The 26,039-nt window shown below is 40.8% G+C and overlaps 1 protein-coding gene across 1 annotated transcript in view; it reads right to left on the reverse strand.

Annotated features, from left to right (window-relative positions):
* Positions 1-21,287: 21,287 nt before the first annotated feature.
* Positions 21,288-26,039, reverse strand: part of PPP1R17 (protein phosphatase 1 regulatory subunit 17) — a 191,722-nt gene continuing 186,970 nt past the window's right edge. Inside the window, exon 5 of the mRNA XM_085606632.1 lies at positions 21,288-21,554. Coding sequence (XP_085462758.1) covers positions 21,475-21,554 — 80 coding nt within the window. The 3' untranslated portion in view covers positions 21,288-21,474. The remainder of the gene's footprint in view (positions 21,555-26,039) is intronic.

Genomic DNA, 26,039 nt, shown 5'->3' on the forward strand with positions numbered 1-26,039 from the left:
GTCATACGTATGTTATATTATACGCCGGCAAAGACATAAGATGTGATACAATCCTTTTTTTTGTGTGTGCAGTTTTATATAGCGCGAACTTGACTCGAATCCAATCAGGTATCCGAGCGCTTTACATAGCACCAGTTACGTTACATTAGGACACATATTCATTCTTTGTTAGGCATGGGGAGATTGCGTGCAATCAAATGTTACAATAAATACATTTAAAAGACTAATTTTTTTTATCATTAACATCATCGAATTTTCAGTCAGCCATGTTAGGTCCACGCACACACACACAGACACACACAGACTTTCAAGCAAAAGCAATGTCACCAGGACCTTGTCCGGCACCTATCTGAACTTAAGGAGAGCTTCTTGGCCACAACCTGCTGCCTTGCCCTGCTGAAGATTGTGGACTTCCATTTCAGAGACTAGGGCCAAGATTTAGAAATAACTTTATGCAACGCAGCACAGTAAGTGAAGTTGCACTGCGTTGCGTGAATGGTAGAGAGCAGAACAGTGCCATATCTACTAATATGTTGCACTGCTCTCTCCCTGTGCTGGCAAACTTTACAATTTCACGTGCCAACACAGACAATAGTGCGAAGGTGCCTGCTTTGTGGTCAGAATAGATTTTACTATAGATGGGGTCCCTTTCTGCACAAAAACTATGCTGAAAGACAATTTCCAAGTTGCAGGTGTTGTGCAGATCGCAAAAGACATGCAAAGAGGAAAAAATAAGGAGAAATACAATTATTTCTTCTCATTATGCCACCTTCTGGGAAGATTTTTGGGCAAATTCATGTCTACAAGTCTTTATTGATAGGGATTTGTGTCAAAATCTATGGGTGGATGCACAGCAATGTCCATGCGCCACCCAAGGAACGCCTCCGTGATACAAAGTAATGCAAGGCAGTGTATTGTGCTGCACTGTGTTACTTTTGATTACGAACTAAAAAAAAATCACAAATTCCTTTCGTTTGTAAATACCAACCAAGATTTTGTGTCCAGTCTACTTAAAAAATAATGTAAACCTGACACAAAACCTTTGTAAATCTGGGCCTACGTCCCAAAATTAAACTTTTGACTGGGGTGAACCTGGATTGTGTAGTCGACCAGAGTTCCATTGTGGTTGGCCTCAAATCGGTCTCTGCATACCATTACCAGTTGCCTGCAGTTGGCACTTAACACTTTTTGGCCTTATTTTCGACCATAAACTTAAATAACATCACATCCCTGGTTTCCCTTTTAGGATTTTTGCATTTTGGGGTAATTTTCTTTATTAAAATGTGATTCTATTTGTCTAAACTGGTTTGGAATTTTTCACCTGCTGTGGTTTTGACTTTAAAAGTGTTTTGGTAATGCATAAATACTTCACATATTACCTCTAAGTTAAGCCTGTCTGCTCTCTGTCATAACTACAAGGGGTTTGAGCTCTATGTAATTTAGAGCCTTTGAGGGTTCACTCCGAAAAAGTGTTGTGATTATTCCTTGAGGTGGGTAGTCATCGTTCCCAAATGATAATTCAATTTCTTATTGCCGGCTTCTCTACTTGGTTAAATTGTGGGATATTTTGTTTGAAGTTCATGGTCCTCTGAAGGCATTGGTTGAAGGGAGAATGATGGATACCTGCCACCACCACCCTCGGATGTTAAACTTAATGCCGCATCCTAGAAATATTGTGTACCTACAGATCCCAGTCTAGGTTAAATATTTCCGATGAATCTACCCCCATTTACAGTACATGAAAGCTGGTGCATTGCTATTTAGAGATTGGCTCATTTGTGGCATTTCAACGTGCATAATGATAAATGAGAGCTCAGCGGTGTTGGCATGTCTTTAATGAAACTTGTGAGTAAGCAACCAAAATCTAAAACAGTGACTTTCTATTAACACTTGATTCATTTACAAAAGAAACTATCCTAGTTATACATGTGGGACACAACCTTCATAGTAACTGCAGTCCAGGACAATTATCTTCGCATGTATTTCATTTCAGGGGCACAATTAAAATCAAAAGGAAAAAACAGGCCTCTCTCTTATTGGCTTAAATCAGTGTTTTCCAATAAGAACAGAATCAGGCCCCTCATGGCCCCCAGTATCCTTCAAAACCATCAAGTCTGTATTTTGTTTATTGTGGCAACATGTATTTCATGATTCAAAATATGACTCTTTATTCTTTTGATAGTTTTTGCTATAAATATGAATTGACTTGTTTACTGCTCTGTTCCTGTGCTTAATCAACTCTTGCTATGGTGAACACCTTTCACGGCAAATATACTAAAATGTCTCAGAATGCAGTGGAGCAAACAAAGTTGCTGCATTGTGAGTGAGCAAGAAGGATACATCCACCATAGCCATAGATTATAAAATATGGTGTTGCTGCTGTCTTCCCCAGCATTGGGCCAATTTCAGTCAGCCTAGTGGCACGTAGACACCTTTCATCATAGTGCAAAGGTGTGTGTGAGTCTAGTATAGGTTTTCCACTGAAATAGTACCTTATATTAAAAAGCACTATCTCTAAAACTGTTCCCACTTTGTATGGGGGATGTACTGTACATCACAAACACAAAGCTTGGCAAGTTTGGGGTAAAAAACATTTCTCCTGCTATGCACCTGCCTCAAGGAGGTGTAATCTTTTGGCAGAAAGCCTTGTCTGCCATTGTTCTTAGATATGACTTTGCATCACACGCTAAGGTTAGTAGCATGGGAATGCCCATATACCACTCATGGAACGCCCTCTTGACTTAATTACGCAAATTAGCATGTACTTGGTGTTACTTTTTGGCAACTTTCCAGAAAGCAAATAAATCCACACTTTGCACAGGTTTGTCTCACTTTTGGTGACTGCACCGGCTCAAAGTGTTGATAAATGTGGCTTTTCATGTTCTAATAGTGTTCTTTTCTCTTGGCTCAGGGTGAGAAAAAAGAAAGGTCCTTCACGTTGTTTCACAGCAAGAGAAAAGAGAGTTAATTCATCCTCACTTTTGTATGTTTCTTGATTTGAGGTTCAGTGAAGTTGAGTCAAAGAAAGTCTGTAGCTGAAGGTTCATGTTTACAGAATGGGTGCAGGTCTGTTTTCTACAGTGTGTTACCGTAACAATATGACACTATTTTTAGTCACCTGCATGGCTACAGCCTATCTTTTTACAGTGCCGTCTTCTGAAATTGGTCCATTTCAAGGATTCCTTGTATGGATGTGTGTAAACAAACCAAACGCACAAAAGGTGATGGGAAAAATGCTTGCAAATAGCCTAACCTACATCAGTTAGGCAGCTTGGAAGCAGTCAAATCTAGTAATACATGAGTCATGAATCATTGAGGGTGGGCATCAGAATCCTATCGGGACATCACTCGCTCTATCTTCACTCTCTTACAAGGCACCAGCTTCTTCCCTCCATGTAAGTGCCAACGTAGTTAGCTTGCCCCAGTTGACATCAATCGGCGGAGTAGTGTTCTGAAATTGTGTCAGCATCAGGGCTTCTACTCTGCAATGGCAGAGGAGTGTCACCCCACTGGCTCCAAGCCAGCAGGTGAAAATTAAAACAATTACTAAAATAGTTTTATTTTTCACTTGCCAGCTCTGAGCCAGCACATTCACAGAGGGGTGGGGCCGAGACATGGGAGGGGAAGGAGGAGTACTACCAGTCTCAGGCCGACCAAAACACCCATGTGCACTTAAGTTTCTCCAGCCCAGATGCATTGAACTGCTGAGCTAGTAAAACCCCACAGACTCCCTGGTATGAGCAGAGCTCCTTCCCAGACCTACTCAGACCAGTCCCTGCACTGCTCTCACATGAAAGCAGTGTAGAGATTTTAAAAGGAGTCTGTCCCAGTGTATGCTGGGACCAGGAAGAGAAGTCGGAGATGCAACGCAATGCAGGAGGTGGCTGCAGCTACAGGTAAGTGGGTTTTTCATTTTTAATTTCTATTATTCACCCCCACACGCTCCTGCACTCCCCCGTGCCCTCTCCACCACCCCACAACATCTTCATTGTGTCAGCTGCGCCTGGTCAGTATAAATTAAATTGCACCATGTTTCGGCTCTGGAGTAGGTTCATCTATGTCAATCGATAGCACCAGCCATAGCAGAGCAAGATGACTTGGAGCTCAGGCAAAACGCAGCCAACTACTGAGCTCACTGCCCACCTTACATTATCAACAAAACAAAAGGAGTCACCCTTTCTAGACAAAAGGGACGTGGTAGATTCTACCTTAAACTAGAGATTCCCTTTGGTATGATGAACCAGTTTCGTATTTGAACCCAAGTTCAAATCTCAATAGCCCAGTAAGGATGCACTCAACATAACATTCCATCAGCATTCATGATATATAAAACTTCATTACACTTTGTCTCCTTCATTGTTTTTACAAAAAATTTATAATTTTATTGTTGTTCAAAATAAATACAATAATGTCTGCTATTCACATATTCAAAGTCATACACAATTTAAAAAAAAAAAAAAACATAAAAACAACATGCATATCCATATATAATATATACCTCTCAAATCACAATATGCATCATGGAATCCTATTTTTGAAAACCATTATATTAATAAGCACTCTTCTCCTTATTAACACTTCATATATGTCAATTATTAACAAGGATTATTCAATTCAGAAAACCAACAACAATCAATCTTGATTACATAAAATTCTACATTCAGTCATTCTTAAAAACTCTCTGGATGTGGTGTTTGAGTGGTTCCTTTAGTAGATCCCCCCGCCTTCTTCAGGACTAATTTATATTAAAAATACTTTTTCTTACAATAAAACAACTATATTCTAGGAGACAAAAAACATAAAAGACCACAGTACATTGTTATCTTAAAAGTCATCACTTCCTACATCCCTAATTCTTGTGCAAACTACTGGCTACAGATAAATCATCCCCTTCCATACTTGGAGTGGTCATACCTCAACTAATCACGGTCGACAATAGGGCTGTTTTTAATCCGACAACCCCCCACTTATTAATCATTGTGTCGGGGCATTTTAAATTTCAAATCTAGATTCCAAAAATAGACTTTTTAGGGCATCCCAACCGGACATTCATTTTAATCTGTCTACATGTTAATGCCAGATCCCCAATCCCTATCCCTTTACTCTCTGGGATTTGGTGGGCGGACATTCATCAAATTGGATATTTAAAAAAATAGGCTATACCTTTCTTTGTATCCATCACATTAGAGGAAGACTTTGACACAATCCCTCCAGATATTTGTGTATCCTATAATATATTATGATTGAGTTAGGAAGGACTATATATCAATGTTATCACTGGGGTAAAAAAAAAACATTACTGATAACCTACTTAATAGTTTGATGCAAACGTTAGGGATTATTTCATAAATCCTGTTTGTTATTCCCAGAAGATATCTACAATATCATATATATATTCTAATTATCTATACTTTACTCTTTTCGATATTTATATTTTCATTTTATAGTTGTTACCCTCTGTCACTTACCAACCAACTTTTTTCCCCCATCATCAAATATACATAAGGTCCTCCCAGATGGTAAGGAATCCTTATTCTCCATAATTTTCTACATGTGATTCTCTCTGATCACTTGTAATCCAATGTGTGCTGAAAATAAATGGATGCTGATTTTAAGAAAATCTATCAATCTAATAGTACCCCGGTCTTTCTTTTTTCCTCATATACTCTCCATAAGGGTCAGGCATCCTAGTGCCTAATATATAGACCCTTACTCGCATTTCCTCTCAGCCTATCAGTGGACTCATTTATAAAATCAAGACCTTGTTGTCCACTTCTCATCCGGTGGTCGCTCCACATACTGAGGACCGCATATGTTTTCCCTAAGTGGAGTTGACAGCTTGGGCCGCTTTATGAATATATAAAGCACCGGTCTCCTATTCTAGGGTCATAGACAACACTACTAAGCATGGAGGTACTTCTATGCTGGTTGCAAAACTTGAATGTATAGTGCATAGACTGATGGGCTTTTACCATTCTCAATATGAAATTTCAACCGCTGACCATGTTCATTCAGCCTTCACCTCTTCACGTTTTATTACTGTGAATGGTTATCCCAGATGACGCTGAAAACCATGGGTTATATATGCTGCACTACTTATACGGTTCCCGCATGTCAATTGTTAAACCGTTCGCTCCATGGCAAGACCTTGGCATATGCTAATGCTAATCCGTTTATCAGTGCAGCATTTTAGGCTGATGGCTGCATACACAGATATGTGGTCAGAAGTCTAAAACAGACAATATAGCCAGCAGGATTCAATTTTTAATTAAAAATGTGATATTGAGAATGGGAAAAGCACATAAGCCTGTGAACTATACATACAAGTTTTGCAACAAGCATAAAAGTACCTCCATGCTGAGCAGTGTTATTTATGACCCTAGAATAGGAGGAGGCCGGTGTTTTATATTTTCATAAAGGCCCATGCTGTCATCTCCACTTTGGGAAATTAAATGTGGTCCTCAGTATGTGGAGAGACCACTGGATGAGAAGGTGACAACTAGGTCTCAATTTTATCAATGAGTTAATGGATACGCTGAGACGAAATGCGAGTAAGGATTTATAAATATGGCACTAGTATGCCTGACCCTTGTAGAGAGTATATAAGGATAAACCAAGACTGGGTTGCTATTAGATTGATAGATTTTGCATAAGATCGGCATCCATCTATTTTTAGCACACATTGTATTACAATTGACCAGAGGGATATTCACGTAGAAAATTAAAGAGAATTAGGATCTCTTAACATCTGGGAAGATCATATGTATATTTGTTGACGGATTGGAGCAAGAATTGCTGGAAAAAAATTGTTTGGAAAATATGATTTTATGATGCATATTCTGATTTGAGAGGAATATATAATATATGGATATGCATGTTATTTTTATGGTTTTTAAATTGTGTATGACATTGAATATGTGAATAGCAGACCTTACGGTATTTATTTTGAATGACAACAATAAAATAATACATTAAAAAAACGTTTAAGGGAACAAAGTGCTGTGTAGTTTTATATATTATGTATATTGATGGAATGGTATGTTTAGTGCATCCTCATTGGGCTATTGAGATTTAAACTTGGGTTCACATACGAAACTGGTTTGCACAAAAGGAATTCTCTTGTTTCTGGTAGAATTTACCCATCCCTTTTGTCTAGGCAGAGTGACTCTTTTTGTGTTATTGATAATGTAAGGTGGGCAGTGAGCTCAGTAGTTGGCAGCACTTTGCCTGAGCTCCGAGTCAACTTGTTCTGCCATGACCGGTGGCTGGTGCTATCAATTGACATACATGAACCTACGCCTGAGCCGAAAGACTGAAATTTAATTTATGCTGAAACAATTTCAGCTCACTACTCTGCCGAATGATGTCAACTGAGGAAAGCTAACTACATTGGCACTTACATGGAGGGAAGAAGCTGGTGCCTTGTAAGAGAGCAAAGATAGCGATAGTGATGGCCCGATAAGATTCCAATACCCACCCTCAATGATCCACGGCTCATTTATTGCTAGATTTGACTGCTTCCAAGCTGCCTAACTGATGTAGGTTAGACTATTTGCAAGCACTTCTCCCATCACCTTTTTGTGTTTGGTTTGTTTATACACATCCACACAAAGCATCCTTGAAATTGGACCAATTTCAGAAGATGGCACTGGAAAAAGATTGCCTCTAGCCATGCAAGTAACTAAAGAAAATAATACATATATATATATTTTTTTTAAAGGAGATAAGGTGTCATATATAGTTTTATACTTTATGAATATTGATGGAATGTTGTATTTAGTGCATCCTTACTGGGCCATTGAGATTTAAACTTGGGTTCACACACAAAACTGGTTTGCCTTATATTATCAACATAAAAAATCTTTGGGAACCACTAGTGATAGAGGAGCTTTTACTCTGCCCACATTGTTAATTACCATAAGTACTGCATTTGATTTGGCAGTTTGTGTTCTGTTGCAGAAAGTCCAGCCAGACCGCGAGGCGCAGCAAACCCTAGTGGGAAGGTGGCTAACACCCAACATAGGCGGCTGCTGAAGGAACTCTGAAGTGGATGGCTCAAAAGGAGTACTCAAAACGATAAGGGCAGAGAAGTGGCCCAAATAAGTTTACATTCAAAAGCTCCAATCAGGGAGAGGGGACATGGCCTCGAAGGTAGCTAAAAAGGCGGTGGTAGGAAGCGGTAGGCATTTCAGTGTGATTGTTTTGGGGCCCTTGGTAAGCTGATAATCTCCGGGAAGAGGTTTACCGCCTTAAGGATTTTTTGCCTCCTGAAGACGAAGCTTGCATCAAGCAGGGCGGAGGTGGCAACCGGAGATGACCAAATACCTCAGCTGCCGGGGAACAAGTCCACGCTGGCTCTGAGGGTGGGGAAAGCGACACCATCCCACTGAGAGAGAAGATCCTCCAACGGGCACCAGAATCCGGGGTAAGTAGACATAATATCGACATTTTTATATCGACATACATTAATATCGAGTTTAGTATATCGATAGTATTCAATATTGATGTAATGTATATCAATGTTAAAAATATCGATATTTAGTGTTGTAAAAAATATCGAATTTTGTAATGACGACTGTTAAAATATTGTTACATGAAAATATCATTATAGTACTTTATTTTAAAATATTTTATGTTTGTTCTATGTATAATAATAGTTAATGTTTAAAAATAAACTTTTATAATATTTTTAGGGAGCGGAATGTTGGGTTAATAGGGGATAAGGGTGGGGCGTGTTTTAAAATAATTGATATTAAAATGTAATAAATTCGAAATTTTACAATTTAATTTAGAAATTATTGTTTTAGGAGCAGGGTGTTAGGTTTATAGGGGATAAGGGTGGGGAGTGTTTTAAAAAAAATTGATTTGAAAGTTTAATAAAGTCGAAATTTTTTAATTTAAATTCGAAATTTATTTTTAGGAGTGGGATGTGGCGTTTATAAGGGTGGGGAGTGTTTAAAAAAATGATTTAAAAATTTAATACATTCGAAATTTGGTTTTCGGGCACCCTGGGCAACTGAGCCTGTACAGGGAGACAGGAGTTCAACGCCATTCTAGGTTGTGCCTGGTGCGCTGCCAGGTGGCCCGGAAACTGGCATGAAACAGGTCTGACAGAGAATGTGACGCTGCTGGAGCCATTCCCAATAGTGGTGGTGTATACGGCATGGCGAGCGCAACTGGCAAACAGGCAGGTGACATTGTGGTCAGACAACCACGCAGTAGTTCAGACACTAAACCCAGGGGCAGTGCGCTGCTCAAGAGTGCTAGGACTGCTACAACTCTTAGTGGACTGCCAACTGGGAAACAACATTGCAACAAAAGCTAGGCACATATAAGGATGTGGCAAACACAAGGAGATGACGGATGGAGCGCTGAAACCTTTCAGAGACTCACCCCCAGTCACAGATCAGGGTTGAATCCATCATCATTCTTTAGCTCACTTCGCCACCCCAGTTCAGACAAAGCTATGTGCAAATCAGTCTTGACCCTGTGCCTCATGGGGACAGTCCAGCCCGAACTGCCAAGCCATGTCTTCCCTGTACCAGAAACAAACATCCTGGGACCGGTTTCGGGCCAACAGCCCTCATCAGCCAGGCTAGCTTGAATCCAGTGACAAATTGAGCAAGTGACCCACGTCTTTTTACGGCGAACAAAGGAAACACAAGGAGATAATGGATGGAGCACTGAAACTTTTCAGACACTCACCCCCAGTCACAGATCTGGGTTGAAAACCATCATCATTCTTTAGCTCACTTCGCCACCCCAGTTCAGACACAGCTATGTGCAAATCAATCTTGACCCTGTGCCTCATGAGAACAGTCCAGCCCGAACTACCATGCCATGTCTCCCCTGGACCGGAAACAAACATCCTGGGACCGGTTTTGGGCTAACAGCCCTCATCAGGCAGGCTAGCTTCAATCCAGTGGCAAAGTGAGCAAGGGACCCATGTCTGCGCATACCCTGCCAACTTATGGCAAACAAAGCAAACACAAGGATATGATGGACGGAGCACTGACACTTTTTGTAACTTTCTGGTGGCGATAAGCGATTGCCTTATTTACAAGGTGGCATTAAGCCCCTTAATGTGGCTTATCGCCACCTTGTAAATAAGGCTTCCTTTCACGCAGTTCTTTGCGTGAAAGCGGCGGGCAATGGTTGTTGCTGTTGGCGTTCCGCCGCATCACTCATTGCTTTTTGATCCTGCCCCCAATTTACAAGAGTGGCGTAAATAGGAGGCAACGTCAAAAATAAGGCCAGTGAAAACCTGGTCTTAACCTGACAAAATGAGTAGAAATTATTAATTTCTTCTTGTTTTTGCTGTTTCTATATGTGCTGCATTCTGCTGCATATATAGAAACAGCAAATCACCACTAGTGATTGTCCATGTGCAGGAAGGTGCCCCTTCCTGCACATAAACAATTATTAAAAAATGACGAATTGCAACTTCTATGTGTGCGTCACTTTTTTTGATGCCCCGGTGGTGCAGTGTGCTTGCCCATATTTACAAGGCCACGTAAGGTCAACCTACATGACTTTTCATGGCTTTGTAAATATGGGCCCCTTTCACGCATTATTCTTCATGAAAGGGGCCTTCCATGGGTGTTGTTTTGGGTGTTCCCATGCAGCATCCATGGAACCTGACACATTCCCAGATTTACAAAGTTTTGTAAAGCTGGGAATGCTTCAGAATCCTACGCCTCTACAGGGGATGCGTAGGAGTGGCGTAACGAGGAAAAATAATTTTATTTCTCCTTGTTTTTTCCTCTTTCTGCAGCATGCAAAGAAAGCAGAAAATGCCACCAATGATTGTTTTTGTGCAGAAAATATCTTTATTTCTCCTTGTTGTTACCTCTGTCTATGTGTGCGGCATTCTTCAGCACAAATAGAAAGAGGACAAAGCCTCTCAGGATTGTTTTTGTACGAGAAAGTGCCATTTCCTGCACAAAAACAATCCTCCCTACAACACAGGCACCCTATACCATGGTGCAAAGGTGCCTGCATTGGCGCCCGGCTGCCAAAACGGCCTGCTTGCAAGGGAAAAGGGCAGGAATGTGCTGTATTGGATTAATACAGTAAATTCCTGCCCTTTCCATGTGATGCAGGGTAGCACAGCAAGGTGGCTCTCTGTGCTGCACTGCCCTGCACCACTAAATTCATAAATATCCCCCTAGATGTGTAGACTTCACTTCCCCTACACCTACCTTAATGGCAATCCCCCCTAACCACTGACCACCACCACCCTGCTGGAATCAATGCAGCCCTACTTCACAAAACAGATCCAACTTTGTGGCCCCCAGGGAAAATGTTTGTGAGTACTCATGCTTTCTTTGAAGAGAAGCACAGTACTCTGGGAATCCAGGGTTAGAGGTTAGTGTGCTATTTCTTTAATTGCTTTCACCCATGTTCTTTGTAATTTTTTCTAAAGAAGAGCCACTATATGCATAAACCTAAATTCTTGATTGTGAGATTAGATCGGATTAATAAACGTAGGGCCAGATGTATGAAACTATTTTGCATTTACAAATGGTGCGATTTGCCAAGTTCACCCGTTTGCGAATGCAAAATGGCCTTTCCCAACGTGTGAAAGGGTTCGCATTCACAAAATTGCTAATCACCAAAAATGCAAATCCTTTTTTTGCAAATACCAATTGTGCGAATCTCAAATTGCGAATTCGCAAAATGGTAATCACAGACCAATGTATGAACCTTTTGCAAATTGCGAATGACCCAAAATGTGCAATTGTGAATGTGCAAACTTACCACCTATTCAAATCAGGTGGTAACAAGGTGCACACTATTTAAACAGGCCCAGAGGGTCAGAATGTTTCACAATGGCACCGCTGTATGTCATAGCGAGTAGGATGAGGATTTTTGCAGCAGCACAGAGAAGGAGGAGGAGACACGATTGCATTTCAGCAGACATCGGAAGAAGTCCATGACACACATAAATTAGAGTTCGGTACAATCCTAGACCTGATAGCTGAACTTCACCCACTACTGCAGCATCATACTTGCAGGACCAGTGCCATTCCCACACAAGTGCAGGTCCCATGTTCACTGCACCTTCTAGCTTCAGGGAGCTATCAGGGGGAGATAGGATACCTGCAAGGTATATACATGTAACACAGTGCGGTAGACTCTCTGGATATGGTGAAACAGTACAGTGACTAATCTATTGCCTTTTACCCTGTAGGTGACAGCGCATATGCTGTGCGCTCCTTCATACCCACCCCATACCTGAATCCTGTCACTCAAGTGAAAGGAAATACAATGCTGCGCATAAGTCTGTACGCAATGTGATAGAGCAAACCTTCAGCCTACTGAAGAGTAGGTTCCGCTGCCTACACAAAAGTGGAGGTGCACTGCAGTATAGGCCGGAGATATGTTGCAAAATTGTGGCCACTTGTGCCATGTTGCACAACCTTGCAACAACCAAAGGCATACCATTGGACCTGACAGATTCAGAGTCTGATGAAGAGGATTAGCCAAGTCAACTTCGCAGAGCAGCAGATGGTGCAAGGGCAGCAGATGGCTGACGGAGAGGTGCTGAAATAACATAGAACTTTTTTTAAGTGAGTGATGATGAGGCAGTGTACTTCATGACTTATTTGCTACTGGTAATCAAGTAAACTGTATGCACACAGCCGTCATCATGTTACATGTGTGTAAATTTGTAGGACAACATAGGATTTCAAATAAACATGCGCAACATTCTGCACTGAGCATCACATGTAACAGGTTACCTCACCCATAGGCACGCCCTGGTCACATCACTATCTACTTTTTACAGGCACGCACAGCACTTGAACTTTCAATGTGTACACTGGCCTCCCTTGATGAGGCCTTGGATGCCGTACCTTGCCTCGCATTCCGCCACCTGGTCTCAATCACCGGAGCAGTGATGCTGCTGAGACTGGTGTCCTCTTCACTGTCTCCTGCATCTGGTAAACTTGTTATAGCTATAGCAGCTGTCTGTTCTATAGCAGTGGTGACACGCACCAATCCCTCGGCTACATCAGAACTGTAGTGGGTCATTTCCACCTGCATGGCCACAGTGCATATGGACAGGACAGCTGTGGTATTGCCCAGACAGTTTATTGTCTTGGTGTAACCATCCAAACGGCCTAATAGGTGATGAATTTGTCTGCATTTGGAGGAAGGCTGTCTCTGCATGGTGTTACAGAAGTCTCAAATGGCTTCTGTCATGTCCCTGAGGCTTTCAGCATTTGTCCTATGGCCCTCCGCCACTGTGTTGGTCAACTCCCTTATGGTGTCCTTAATGTCCACCATGTTGTTCTTCAGACACACCAATTGGGTTTGCATTGACTGCATGTTTTTCAATTAGAGGTGCTACACCTTCACCATGGTCCCCTCCAGCCCAGCAAAGACAGAGGAGCCCTCTTCTTCCTCAGCAGCACCTTGTGCTCTTGCTCTGCGTCTCCTGCGATAGGTGTTGTGACTCCGCAAGTGGGAATAGTCACTTTGGGTCTGTGCTTGCTCATCTGGCCTCGACCTCAGCTCTTCTGGGTGTCTTCACCTTCTATCTCAAACTCCTGAATTTGGGACACAGTGTACCTGAGTGTTCTTGGTGCAGGTGTTGTTGGCATTGTAGTGACTGTCTCTTCTTCTCCTATCTGTTCCTAGGTCTCCTATGGTTCATGTGTTGCTGTGTCATTACCCTGTGGTGCTGGGGTATCTGTGATCTTCTTGGCGTCTTCCTTTCTCTCTCATTGTCTTTCATTCTTTTTTTCTTTCCTTCTTTCTCAAATGCAAGAGACTGGCAGCCAATGCCAGACTGATTGTCTTTTTTGTGTCTGTTAGCCTAGACCTTTTAATTTTATTAACATTATGTATATAACAGGGTTTTCAGGCAGACTTCATCCACTAGTGTGTAACTGTGCCATTCGTTTTTGACTTCGACCCACAGACTTCATCCACTAGTCTGTAGCTGTGCCATTCGTTTTTGACTTCGACCCACTCCAGCATGCATTAAGAGGCAAAGGGTCAGTCCACTTCAGCCATTGACTGACTTCACTATGAGTTACACCATGCTGCATTTTCACAAGGAGCACATCAATGCACAAATTAGTTTGGAGGCCAAAAGAACATTTTTGCCTTTAGCCAATGTTTTCTTTTTTTTATTGATGAGGGCCTGCCAGTTTCCAGAACAATAACGTTTTGCAAAAATTATGCCAAAACAAAAAAAGAATTACCAAAAGGCTGGCAGCCAACACCAGACATTGTGTTATCTCCCTTAACTGTCTCCCAGCTATGGTAATTTCTATTTTCCTCTGCAAGGATGCCTCAGCTCTAGTTCCCTGTCAGGTCAGTCTATTTTTATATGGAGCCTCCCAGACAGTGCAAGCTATTATTGCTACCTATTATTGGCTTACCAAGATCTTACAGTGGTCTTACAGCCATTCCATTGCCTACCACTGGTTGGCTTTACTGTCACTCTCATTTGCTTGCTTCTTATTCAATGTCTCTCATTGTCCATTTTGCTTTTGTACCCCCTCACCTCTCCCCGGACCATATCCTTTTAACCAAAATTGGATTGGGTGACTTGTATCCTTCCACTGCTCACCTTTAGGGAATTACTTTTTTATCTTTGCTTAAGCAGTCCATGATAGTGCAAGAGCCCAATTCACAAAGGGCCTACACATGTGTGACGAACACCACAGGTTTGCACTGTTGGTAGGTGCCCCGTACTCACAGCGGGACCTCCGTATTGCAGTTACCCGTTGTGGATGGCCCGCCATGAGTGTGGTGCCCCTGCTAAGAGTATGTGAATTGGTCCTATGTGTTTTCCAGGTCTCTCCCTCGTGTGCTTCTTGGCTGACAAATATCTATCCCTGAGCTCCATGTTGCTGCCTCCATCATGTTGTAAGCTGTTCCCTGTGCGATTCTCCTCTCTGGCAAACTCCCCTGCGCTTTGTGTTGCTTTCTTGCTTATGTCCATCTCTTCTGACCCCTGTGTTTCTCTACATTGTGCTGCTCACACCCTCCCGCAGTCAATCCCCCTGCCACACCATTGTCACTAACCCCATCTAGGGTGAGTTTTTGTTTTTAAATATATTTAATTTTTTATTTAATTTTTAGGTGAAGGACCAAGCAGAAGCTGATTGCTAACTCTGCTGGCATGAAAAAGCAATTTTGTGTTACTTCTTGTTCATCGTTTTTTATACACCGTTCCATCTTGGACAGGTAAAAAAGAAATATGACACCCGTGTCATTTTGTAGGCACGCACATAGCACGGTATAGCTCGGACTGATAAATGTATAAGATCAACTAGCTATGTCGAAGCCCAACAAACATTTGTGAAGCCAGCAGTTTTGACAATGACATGCTAGGACATGCAAACACAGACATGCACAAATCAGCACAGACTATTTGTGTCATGCAACTGCGCAATACACCACTTTCTGTGGCAATGGCGACTACCATGTAAGGAGGGTGGGGTTACAATAAATAAATAAGTTAAAAAAAACAGCCGCGGTCGGTAGTGGGAGCAGCTGCCGGGCGGTGACGTGGGGAGGGGCAGGGTGGGGGGTAGTAAACTATGGGTTACGGAGGTTTTCAGGTAAATAAACATATAAATTAATAAAACAAATTTCGTTGCATGCACTGCATCCCCAAATGCGATGCAGTCCACCCTGCCCCTCCCCCTCCCCACGTCACCGCCCGCCGGCTACGCCCACTACCGACCGCGGCTGAATAAAGTAAAAAAACGTACCTTCCGATGCGACGTTCTGCTTTCGGTTTTCTGGTAGGCTCCAAGGTAGCACCCAGCAGCAAACTCCACTAACCAATCTTGGTGCTGTTTTCACCAGCATGAGAGCAGCCCCAGAATTGGAAGGACCGGCCTCACTCAGCAATTTAGGAGCACTGGAGGCCTGTACTTTCTCTAGTCCAGCTGTCTAAGACAGCTGGGTTAGAGAAGTTTAAAATATGCATGTCTCGCTGGCCCTCTCAAGACTGCCGGCCAAAGAGACATACGCATTTTAAAACGAAGAGCTCCTTGCTGCTGCCACTCTGCACAGCAGCATTGGCCCTACCCCGTCCTCCCACTCAGTTCAGGACAGGTTGGGTGCTGAAAAATAAATCAGTAATAAATAAACGTTATTACCGTTTTATTTTTCAGCTCTGACCTGGATCTCTCTTAGTGGGGCTTAAACAGAGGAGTCGCCCCTGTGCTCTTTGTTTATTGTCCAAGGTTGTGATACTGAATTACCGCAACACTGCAAGCATAGGCAACAGTAACTTGTAGAACCGCAGCTTTGCGAAATAAGAAACTGAGAGTTGGCGCACACTCCCAGCGTGCATTTGTGTCTGTTTCTGTCTACATGAGCTAGCATATTAAAACCAGACCTATTGTCTTTGCCAGTGTTTGCTTTACAAAGTAAGCACTGGGGAGGATGTACTGCTGTATGTCTATTGTCTGACATGGTGTACATTGCTCTTTCCTATATTGTAAGGCATAAATAGCCCTCAATTAATATATGTTTATATGCAATTTTTTTTAGAAAGTTTTATCTGACAAATAGCACGTACATAAATGTTTTAGCATCAGGAAATGCACACATACATTACATGAAAAGAGCTATAAAATGTTTTATACCTTTGCACAAAATGCTAGACTCTAGCCAGTTTCACAAAATGTTGTTAGTTTTTAAATCATTTTACTGTATAAATTCTCAGTACTTATGAAACTTGGTACAATTTGCTGAGGGCTGTAAGCTAGGGAGCTAAATACCATTTCTGACCCATCTTCCTTGTGGACCCCAAAATCCTGCATCTCCTAGTACATACAGTGGACAAGCCCATTTTCAAATCATCATTTCGGAATACAAACGGTACAGAAACAGTCCAGACCCCACCTACTACAGTTATATCAACCTAACTGGACCCTGACTTTCCAGCCACGTGGTTGATGAGAACCAAAGAGGATCTGTTTGACATGGACTGGACTAATCATGTTTCATGGTTGGGGGTGAATGCAGTCTTGCACAGTTGGCTCTTCCGTAGCTTGCAACCCTCATTATGAATCAGGGATTTGTGTGTGGCATGCAGCCCTACTCACAAGGTGATAAATACACTGTGCAAATGTCATGCTTCATCAGTGGCCTCCAACCTTTTTGGTAACAAGAGCGACTTATGTTCAATGAAAATCATCCTGAGCTACTAATATTAGTGGTGTAGTAGTGGCCACCCTATCCGAGATTGTCAGCAGTGATCACAACAGTGCATTAGGCAAGGTTACCAGCAGTATTACTTTCTACATGGGTAATACATAACAGCTAGAGCTGCCCCCACCGGCACCAGGGTAATAATGGGAGCGATAAATCTCTCCAACTCAAATAACAGCCTTCAATACATTTTGGAAATTCAAATATTTATCTCCTAACTGCAGCTTACGATTTCTGAAAATACAAATATTTTAATTTCAAATATATGTTTTTTAATATTTCCATACAAAAAATAATTAAAAAAGAAAAAATGCTATTGTAGTTAGCTGGGCTGCACGTAGGAGAGCTACTCACAAGGATCTGCAGAGACACAGGTAGCTCACGAGCTCAGGCTCTTTGTAGATCAGACCTGATGTGTTCAATATGGCTCCACTGATTGACTAGGGAAAACGATACAATATCATCAATTTCAAGGGGCACTGATAGGCTGTCAAGACTACCCATGTGAAATTTCTCAAATTAGTACAGTTGTCAAATCTACCGGCAACAGAAAATGAGTATTTAACATTGAATTTTGATGAAAAGTTGACTATGCCATTGTTTAGTAATTGGCTACACATTATAATGCATAATTTTGTGTGCAAACGTGAATCAAAATTTGGAAAAAATTTCATTGCTGTTTGTTAGATCTTCGAAATCCAATATTTTGCCGCAAACTTGAAGTTATATCCATATTAATTCGTTGTAATTGAGCAAGATAATGTTACAATTTTTTGACTCAGGTTTCTATCTTGTGTAAATTACTTAATCGATCAATGGGATGCTTGTTATTTTAAAACTACGAAAACGTATGTAAAGTCCCCACAGACATTTATAAAAGGGGAAAAATATAATTTCTCTTTGATATTCAACAACAACATTGATTGAAACAGACTAGAGATTGAATTGACATTGCAGCAGACAACTTGCCCCTCATATTGCCCGAAAGCTTAGACGCCATCACTTGAGATTTGAATGAAGAACCTATATCCCACATTTAGCATAAGTGTACATGAAAAAATAGCAGGGAACTACGAATGAATATCATGAATTTACATTGTATTAACAGGTTCGTTTTTTTTCTTTCGATAACTATGGTGTATTTATCAACATAGTCCTCATGTGACTGGTTAATGCATGGCTGAGCATCATTGTATTGTATTTGTAGGTCCCCATGTTTTGGGGGGATTTACCTTGTTTGCCCATGTTAATCTTAAAAGAGGGAGGAGCCTATTAAAAGAAATCTCACTGAAGCCCTCTTTCAGCGCCCTAGACAGAGATTTTTCAACGTTGTACTGTGCTGCTTTACATGCTGAGACATAAGAGGGAATTTCCAATACAGCTGCACTCCGAAGAGTTTGTGGACCTTATCTATGAGGTTGGATTCCTGTCAGGAATTCCAGGGATGCAGGCATTCCCTGAGCAGCAGATTACCCTTACTTACCACAGTGTAGATATAGTATGAATATGGAACTACTATGGCCTGACTTCTCATTACAGGAAAGTTTTCATCTGCTTTGGGATTAGGTCCTTTTAGTCATGCTGCCTCAGGGAAGTGGAGGTAATCTTTATTTAAATTAAGTCTTAACTGTAAATCAGACATAAGTGGCCGCTACCAGACGGGGGTGGTGGAGCAGGAGGTACTGAAGTTAATGAATAAAAAAGACTACTTACCTTGGAACGGCCGACCAGCTGCCTCCTTCCTTGCATCCTCTTCCTTCTTCCTCTGCAGTCCGGCCGGCAGCAGGGAGCACCCGGCACACAGGCTCCCCTGAGCCAAACACAATGCTGCAATGCAGCGTTGTGATTGCTCTGAGTGCATTGGATAGGTGCTCAGACTCAAACAGGGATGTTACTCACCAGGCTGTGTAATGCAGCCTGGTAGGAACATGGAAAGTGCGCATGAACTGTTTGGTCGGCCCAAGAGGGCCGGCCAAACAGTTCATGCGCACTTTGGATGTGCAAACCACTCCTCCCCTGCTCAGGCCAGCCCCGCCCGCCCGACACTGCACACAGGCCACCGACAACATGCAATAGAAAAATAAAATGACAATGACGATACGTTATTGTCATTTTTATTTTTCCTTTTTGCGCAGTGGGGCAATGCTCCTCCACCTTTGCAGAGGAGCCGCTACTGAAATCAGATAATAATATTCATTGCCACATGACTTGTTTCCTGTTAGTGTAAGTGCTGGGCTGTGATATGCTATAATGCCAGGGTATTTCAGATTGTGTAGGGTGGGTTTTTACTGGCAAATGAACTCTCAATTTGGAGTCAGGCAATCAATATCTGAATCTTAAACTTTTGAATTACCTTACTAAGATTTTGCAGGATCATAAAACACATTTTCACTTTCAAAATGTTTTTAATTGTGGGAACCATAAATCTTCCTTATTGTGAGACTCGCACTTCTATAGCATCTCTAGGCAGGTGGACCTCCAAGCATCCCACTGTTAGACAGTATCAACGTTCAATAATGGTGCTCTACTGGTGAAAGAAGGCATGGTAAGGCTACGGAGGGCCAGGTCTATCTCTCTGGAGTAGAAATAAGGAGTTGAGGCAAAGCTCTGAGTCTGATTTGGATCTTCGCAGATGGGTTACTCCACCACAAAGGTGACAGTTATCCCTTCCAACAAAATATAAATCCCATCATATCCAATGGGTTTTATATTTAATCGGATGGGATATTCATCACTGTTGTAATGGAGTAACCCGTACTCCAAGATCTAAATCAGGCCTCCTGCCAGCATGTATAAATGTGACAGGTTAAATGTAAATCCGTATTTGTAAAGAGCGAACTACTCACACTTATGGGTCTCAAGGCGCTGGGGGCCGTCGTGGAAATTAAGTGAGCTATTGCCCAGTCACACAGTGCTGGGCTGAGCTGCCGCCAGAGCCGGGATCGAACCATGAACCCTGTGCTCTGAAGTCAGCTGCCCTGGCCGCTGCACCACACCTCTCCACTCCACTCCACAAGTTGAATCAACCTTTTGATAGGAAAGGAGAAATATTAGCTTCCTGAAGTCACATCAATTTGTGACAGTCTATTTGGGGCCTATTGTGCCTCGTACACCTGCATCTCAATAATCATCACTTGAATGGCTATGAATTTTGTCCACTTTGTGTGCGACCTGTCCTTATAAATGAAAGTTGTTAAGGCAGGTTTTATCATGCCACAAAAAAGGCTATTTTTTCTTGTATTTAAGAAATATTAACTCTCAGAATGCCAAGCCATCAGATATCCTTAAGGAAGCCATTAACCAGTATGAATTTCATTCTGTTCTGTGCAGATGAAACAGTAAAGCTTCCTATTTCCAGATAATGAAAATGCAACAGTGGGTACTGAAACAGTACATTGTGGAACACAGATACCTTAAGTTCTGACTATAAAAACGGACTTTTACCACCTCCTGTTTGTATCTGCCTTATAAAAGCCATCAGCTACGATCAATGTACCAGGCTTAGGAGAGTATAATGTACTGGGTATTCATATTGCTAGGTTTAACTACCTCAAGAAAGGGCTGTGCACACAACTGAAGATATGTTGGTTTATGGTTGTATATGTATCAGGGAGGAATGCAGGTATGAAAAGAGGGGATTGCGTATGTTAGTTTTGCTGTGCTTCAATTCGGGAATTTGATTAACATTTATGGGTCTCTGTATTTACATGCTTATGTAGTGCGTAGTTATAATTTTCCCAAATTGCAAAGCAAGTGGACAACGTTGAACCTAGAATGGAGCACATACAGGACAGTTTTGGACTACATCGGAATCAGGACAGGCCAGAGTTCTTTGTTTTTTAATTCATGATCCCTCAGGCGATGTAGAGGAAGTCGTTCTTTAGATAAAATCAGGCAATGCTGTTCACACCTTTGTAGATAATTTCATTTTTGTCTGATTTTCACCAAAATACCGGCAGTGTTCTCCACCATCAGTCTTGGAAGAGTAGAGTGGGTGCGATGATGCACAGTAGAGTTACACAAATCAGAGGAGAACTTAAACATATCTCCTAAGAGGACAACATTGAGAGAGAAGTATGCTGATGACCCAAAGACTCTAATTGAAGAGAATATAATGTCTTTATTGATGAAACTGAAGCAAATCACTTATTAGCTGTCTGACATCTTAAGAAATAGTGTCTTATAAACAAAAAATGCAGTTCCTTTACCTAGTTCTAAAATTATTAGCAATAAACAACTACATATTTATTTTACAATAACAGGTCTGCAAAGATATGCAGGATAAAGTTATGTATTCAAGTTGTCTTCTTCTTCATCTTCTTCAATTGTTCGTCCTCCTTCTTTAAGATCTTTAACAAGTTTACAACCTGTGAAACAAAAATATATTAAAGGTGTGATTTTTTTCAAACTTTCATGTACATATGACATGCAAATAGTTAAATAGAACTTTGGTTCAGAGTTTGAAAATGTAAAGACCTATGTTTGAAATATATAAAGTGAGACTTAGTAGAGTAATCCACTACACGTGAGGCTCTCCCCTTTATATGCCCCTCATTCTGGGGTAAGAAGGGTCTTATGGTAGAACTGGGATTAAGAATCATGTGCAAAATTTGCACACATTGAGAGCGTTATCCCTCCAAACATTTTAGCAGGTAAAACCTGGCAACATTTGTGGGATGAATAGGAGCAAGATTACGAGATCTGCATTCACGTTATCCCACATTCCTACCTGCTTAACTTGGAATGGGGTCGTAATTTCACCGAAAAGAAATATCAGATTCTCAAGCACCAGTCTTTCCCTGGTAGAGAGAAAAGGCCACAAATCCCACAGCCCTTAGAATGATTTCTTGTTTCTTCTGCCAACAATATTGTATCCTATTACCTTAATAGTTTCACCAGTCTCAATAATAAAGAAAGCTCTGAAATCAATTTTTATTAAACCTGGCTCCACTTGATTTGATTGAACGTATTCTAATACTGTTTATGAAAGTTAGATTTGATCAATGGTTCCATAACGATTGTAAAAATGTCAAGCTTGCACAATAACCATGCTATGAAAGTAAAGTCGAGCAGTTTATAGATCCACGAAGTTCATTTCTACTAGCAAACCCATAGCAGGAAGTGACCTCACTGAGCTAGCATGATGTTCAGGAAAAATTTGCTATTATGGCTGGTAAAATGCCATATATAAATTGCCTTGTTTCCAACAGTAACAATGTAGGAAACTCAACAGGCAGGATGGAAGTGAGAGGCCATTGTCTTGAAGTGAGCTGTGACCAGCTGTCATTTTTCAGAAAACTCCTCTATGCCCTGCAAATTTCAATAAATGTAAGTGCAAGGCAATGTTAAAAGAAAATGTAAAGTATTATGTGTAGCAATCAAATCAAACAGTGAGAACATTATTGAAATGAATACCATAAAGGTCCACACCAAGTTTAATCTTGAAGAGAAATATGTAAAAACAAAACAAAAATGTGAAAGAATCAGTCAAGACATTCAAATTAGGCAACAAAAAAACATTTCCATTGCAACAAAAAAAGTATTGAAATGACAATCAATGGGAAAGGTAATAATATTCAAAAATAGCTGACTGTGTTTCTACTATCGTGCTGGAACTTAGGCACCACCAGCTATTTAAGAAAGTGCACTTAAGTGCAGATTGATGTTGTTGATTTGGCCCAATTAATATTCGTACCAGAGTAATTAGAAATATTTTAGAGCACATAATATAAAATGAATTGCAGCAGCAAATCTGTTGGTGTGGTATTCACTAGTATGAGCTAATGTGAATAAACATAACTCTCATGTAGTTATTTTCAAATATCCTTCTAGCAACCTCCTACAAAGTTGATGTGCTTCCCTCCTCCATCATCAAGTTGTTGCAAGGAGAAGCCCACAAACCCCTTCTACACATTTCCAGGGACTTGCTAACCTAAGGCACCTTGCCAGATAGCCTCAAGACCAGACAAATCCTTCCCCATTGAAAAAGCCTACATTAGATCCACCTGACCATGCCAACGGCCATCCTATAACCAACATCCCATTTATTGGAAAAATGAGCGAAAAGGCAGTCACCTAACCCATAATCCCAAAGCCAACATAGTTAACCTGACATACTTACCATACCTAAGCTACAGTACCTAATCTACATACACCTCTGCATTGCACATATCTTACAAATGGCCCAAAGAATCAGTTTTCTAAGTAATGGGCAAGTTATGTTTAATTTGGTTTTGTTGACAAGAAGTCATCCAACACTTACCTATTAAAACTGTAAGTCTTTTGCAATGGCTCTATGTTGAAAATGGTCAATCTCTGGGATTTAATTAAATACCCACACACACCAATCACATACTTTTCACATCCTAACATTTTGTACTTTTATAAAACTAACATTTATGCGTCATCTTACAGATTTACAAGCACCAAGTATAGCACTTTACAAACACCCTATGCTCCAACCAAATATCATGGAAAGAATACCATGAGAGAGAAATATCATGTTTTAAATATCATGATGTAAAAAATATCATAGGTCAGAGTACTGTAGGTAAGATGATATTTTTTGTATTTTCTAAAATTGTTGTTAAAAAGCAATATAAATTAGACGGCAATATCTGTAGGTGTATTATGTGTGTATTGCATTCATATATTGTTTTTTACTTTTTTTGTATAATAATTTGAAGGGCAGGATGTTGACTTAATAGGGAAACAGGGTGGGCAGTAAATTAAAGTATTGATTTTATAAGTTTGTTATGGTTAAAATTGTTGTGTGAATTGTTTTACATTTTAAATTGTTTCTAAAAACAATTTTTAGGAAATTATATTTGCAATTGCTTTCTTTTTTAACTTTCAATTATGTAAAGTTTAAAATTGTATATGTAATGGTTTTACAAATAATGTGTTTTATTATTTTAATTTTGTTTACATTTTTAAAGAAGTATATTTGAATATAATATTAAACAACTTTTGTTCTTTGTTATTTGCAATTATTTTAACAGCTTCTGTAAATAAAATAAATGTATTGTATTATTTATTATATATTTTTTGGTTTTAAATAAAGGGGCATATGCAAATTGTGTTTTTTTTTAATCCAGAGCAAAAATTTTATATGATTTCATTTTAAGATTAAGAATTTTGGTAATGTTTTCGTTTGCTTAGTTAAAAATGTATGTTACTTAGAAAAATAATTATACTTACAAATTATACAGTTATAGCAAATATTTCATTTGTTTTTGCACTACTTTCAATTAACAGTACTTATGTTATGTGGTTTATTTTTCAGGATAATTAAAATGGTTTTCTGTAATGTTTTATTTTTAGTGTAATGTCTAATATAATTTTATGGGAGCAGAATCTTTTGAACCCTAAAAGTCCAGCTCTTTTCCCAACCTGTTTAAGTAGTGGTGGGAATAGTACATTTGATCCACAACCTTCAAAATCCAATGCTTTTACCAACCTGGTTATGTTTGAAGTGATAATAGTAAATTTGATACCCTTGAAGTCCAACATTTTTACTAATGTGACACTTCTGGTTGGCTGAGGCGGGGGCTCAGCGAGGCCGAACCTACCACTCCTGTCGGGGGTGGGTGATTACACTCACTGTATAACCTGCGCTCACCCTTGGGTAGATTGGCACTGAGCAGTCAGGCTTATCACAGAGGCAATATGAAAAGCATTGGCACAGCACTCACTCACAATAGATACTCTGAATGAAACGAGTATGTAAATAACATTTGAATTCAACACTCTCAATAATCAACACAACATGACCATCATGTATTCCGGGGCATAAATTCCAATTGGAAATATTACTAGCTGTACTAGGCCCAGATGACATCAATAATATGCACACTTAGGAAAGATCCTATCTAACCCCCTCGCCAGCACCCTTATGCAGTGCAACACGTTGTCAACTCCGAGGCCCATTCTAATAATTCTTATAATTCAATACTACACAGTTATATGGTGCACCGAAGGTCACCATGATATCAGAAATATGTACATACAAAGAATTAAAATACTTTTTAGCAGAACTGCGGGCGAGGCCACACGGGTAAACCCAATGTCAAATGGAGTGTTCTTCTGGCAAGAAATCAACATGTGAAGCAACATCACAGATGAGTGTCATTAATTACAGGCAGTCTGCAGACTGTCACTCCCACACACATACTCACTCAACACCGATATGTGGTGCAACGGATATCAGGCTGGTCCATAATTATTTAGCATTCAGAAAGGCCATTAAGACTTACCTTTTCTCTGCATCTTAGTCCTTGCCTGCTTCTTTTGCTCTGTCAGTCTTTCCTGCAAAAGAGCCATGATGCCCCTTCGCTGGGTCAGCCATCGTGCTTTATAAGACACGCTAACAAAACATAACATAACATACGGAGCACACACACACACATATGCCCACAGCACCGTAATGCGGTGCAATTGATACCCAGCAGGTCAATTGATTGAGCCCTGCAGACCCCGTGGCGCAAACCTCCCTCCACCCTCCAACTCACCTGACTACCCTACGCCCACAGATTGGAGATAACCAGCCCTCCACCTGGCTACTAGGCTGCACGTGGCCAAAGTCACACTTAGTCAGGGTCCCATGGAAGTAGGTGGTGGTAGGTAACAGGACTAATTAGGAGGCAGTGGTAAAATGGGGGATTGGCAGCCACTTAGGAAGTTCACCCACAGGATGTGGAGCAGAAGCTGGCTGACAGTAATAGTCAGTCACACGAAAGGGTTCCACAAGGGCCTTCTGGGACCAGCCCAGTTCTGCAAAGTACAGAGGGTGGGGGCACGCAGTCTCTTGAACTGCTTCCAATCGCTCTCGGCAGCGTTCCTTCAGCCTGTCA

This window comes from Triturus cristatus, chromosome 5_2 (assembly GCF_964204655.1).
Source record: "Triturus cristatus chromosome 5_2, aTriCri1.1, whole genome shotgun sequence".
Lineage (NCBI taxonomy): Eukaryota > Metazoa > Chordata > Amphibia > Caudata > Salamandridae > Triturus > Triturus cristatus.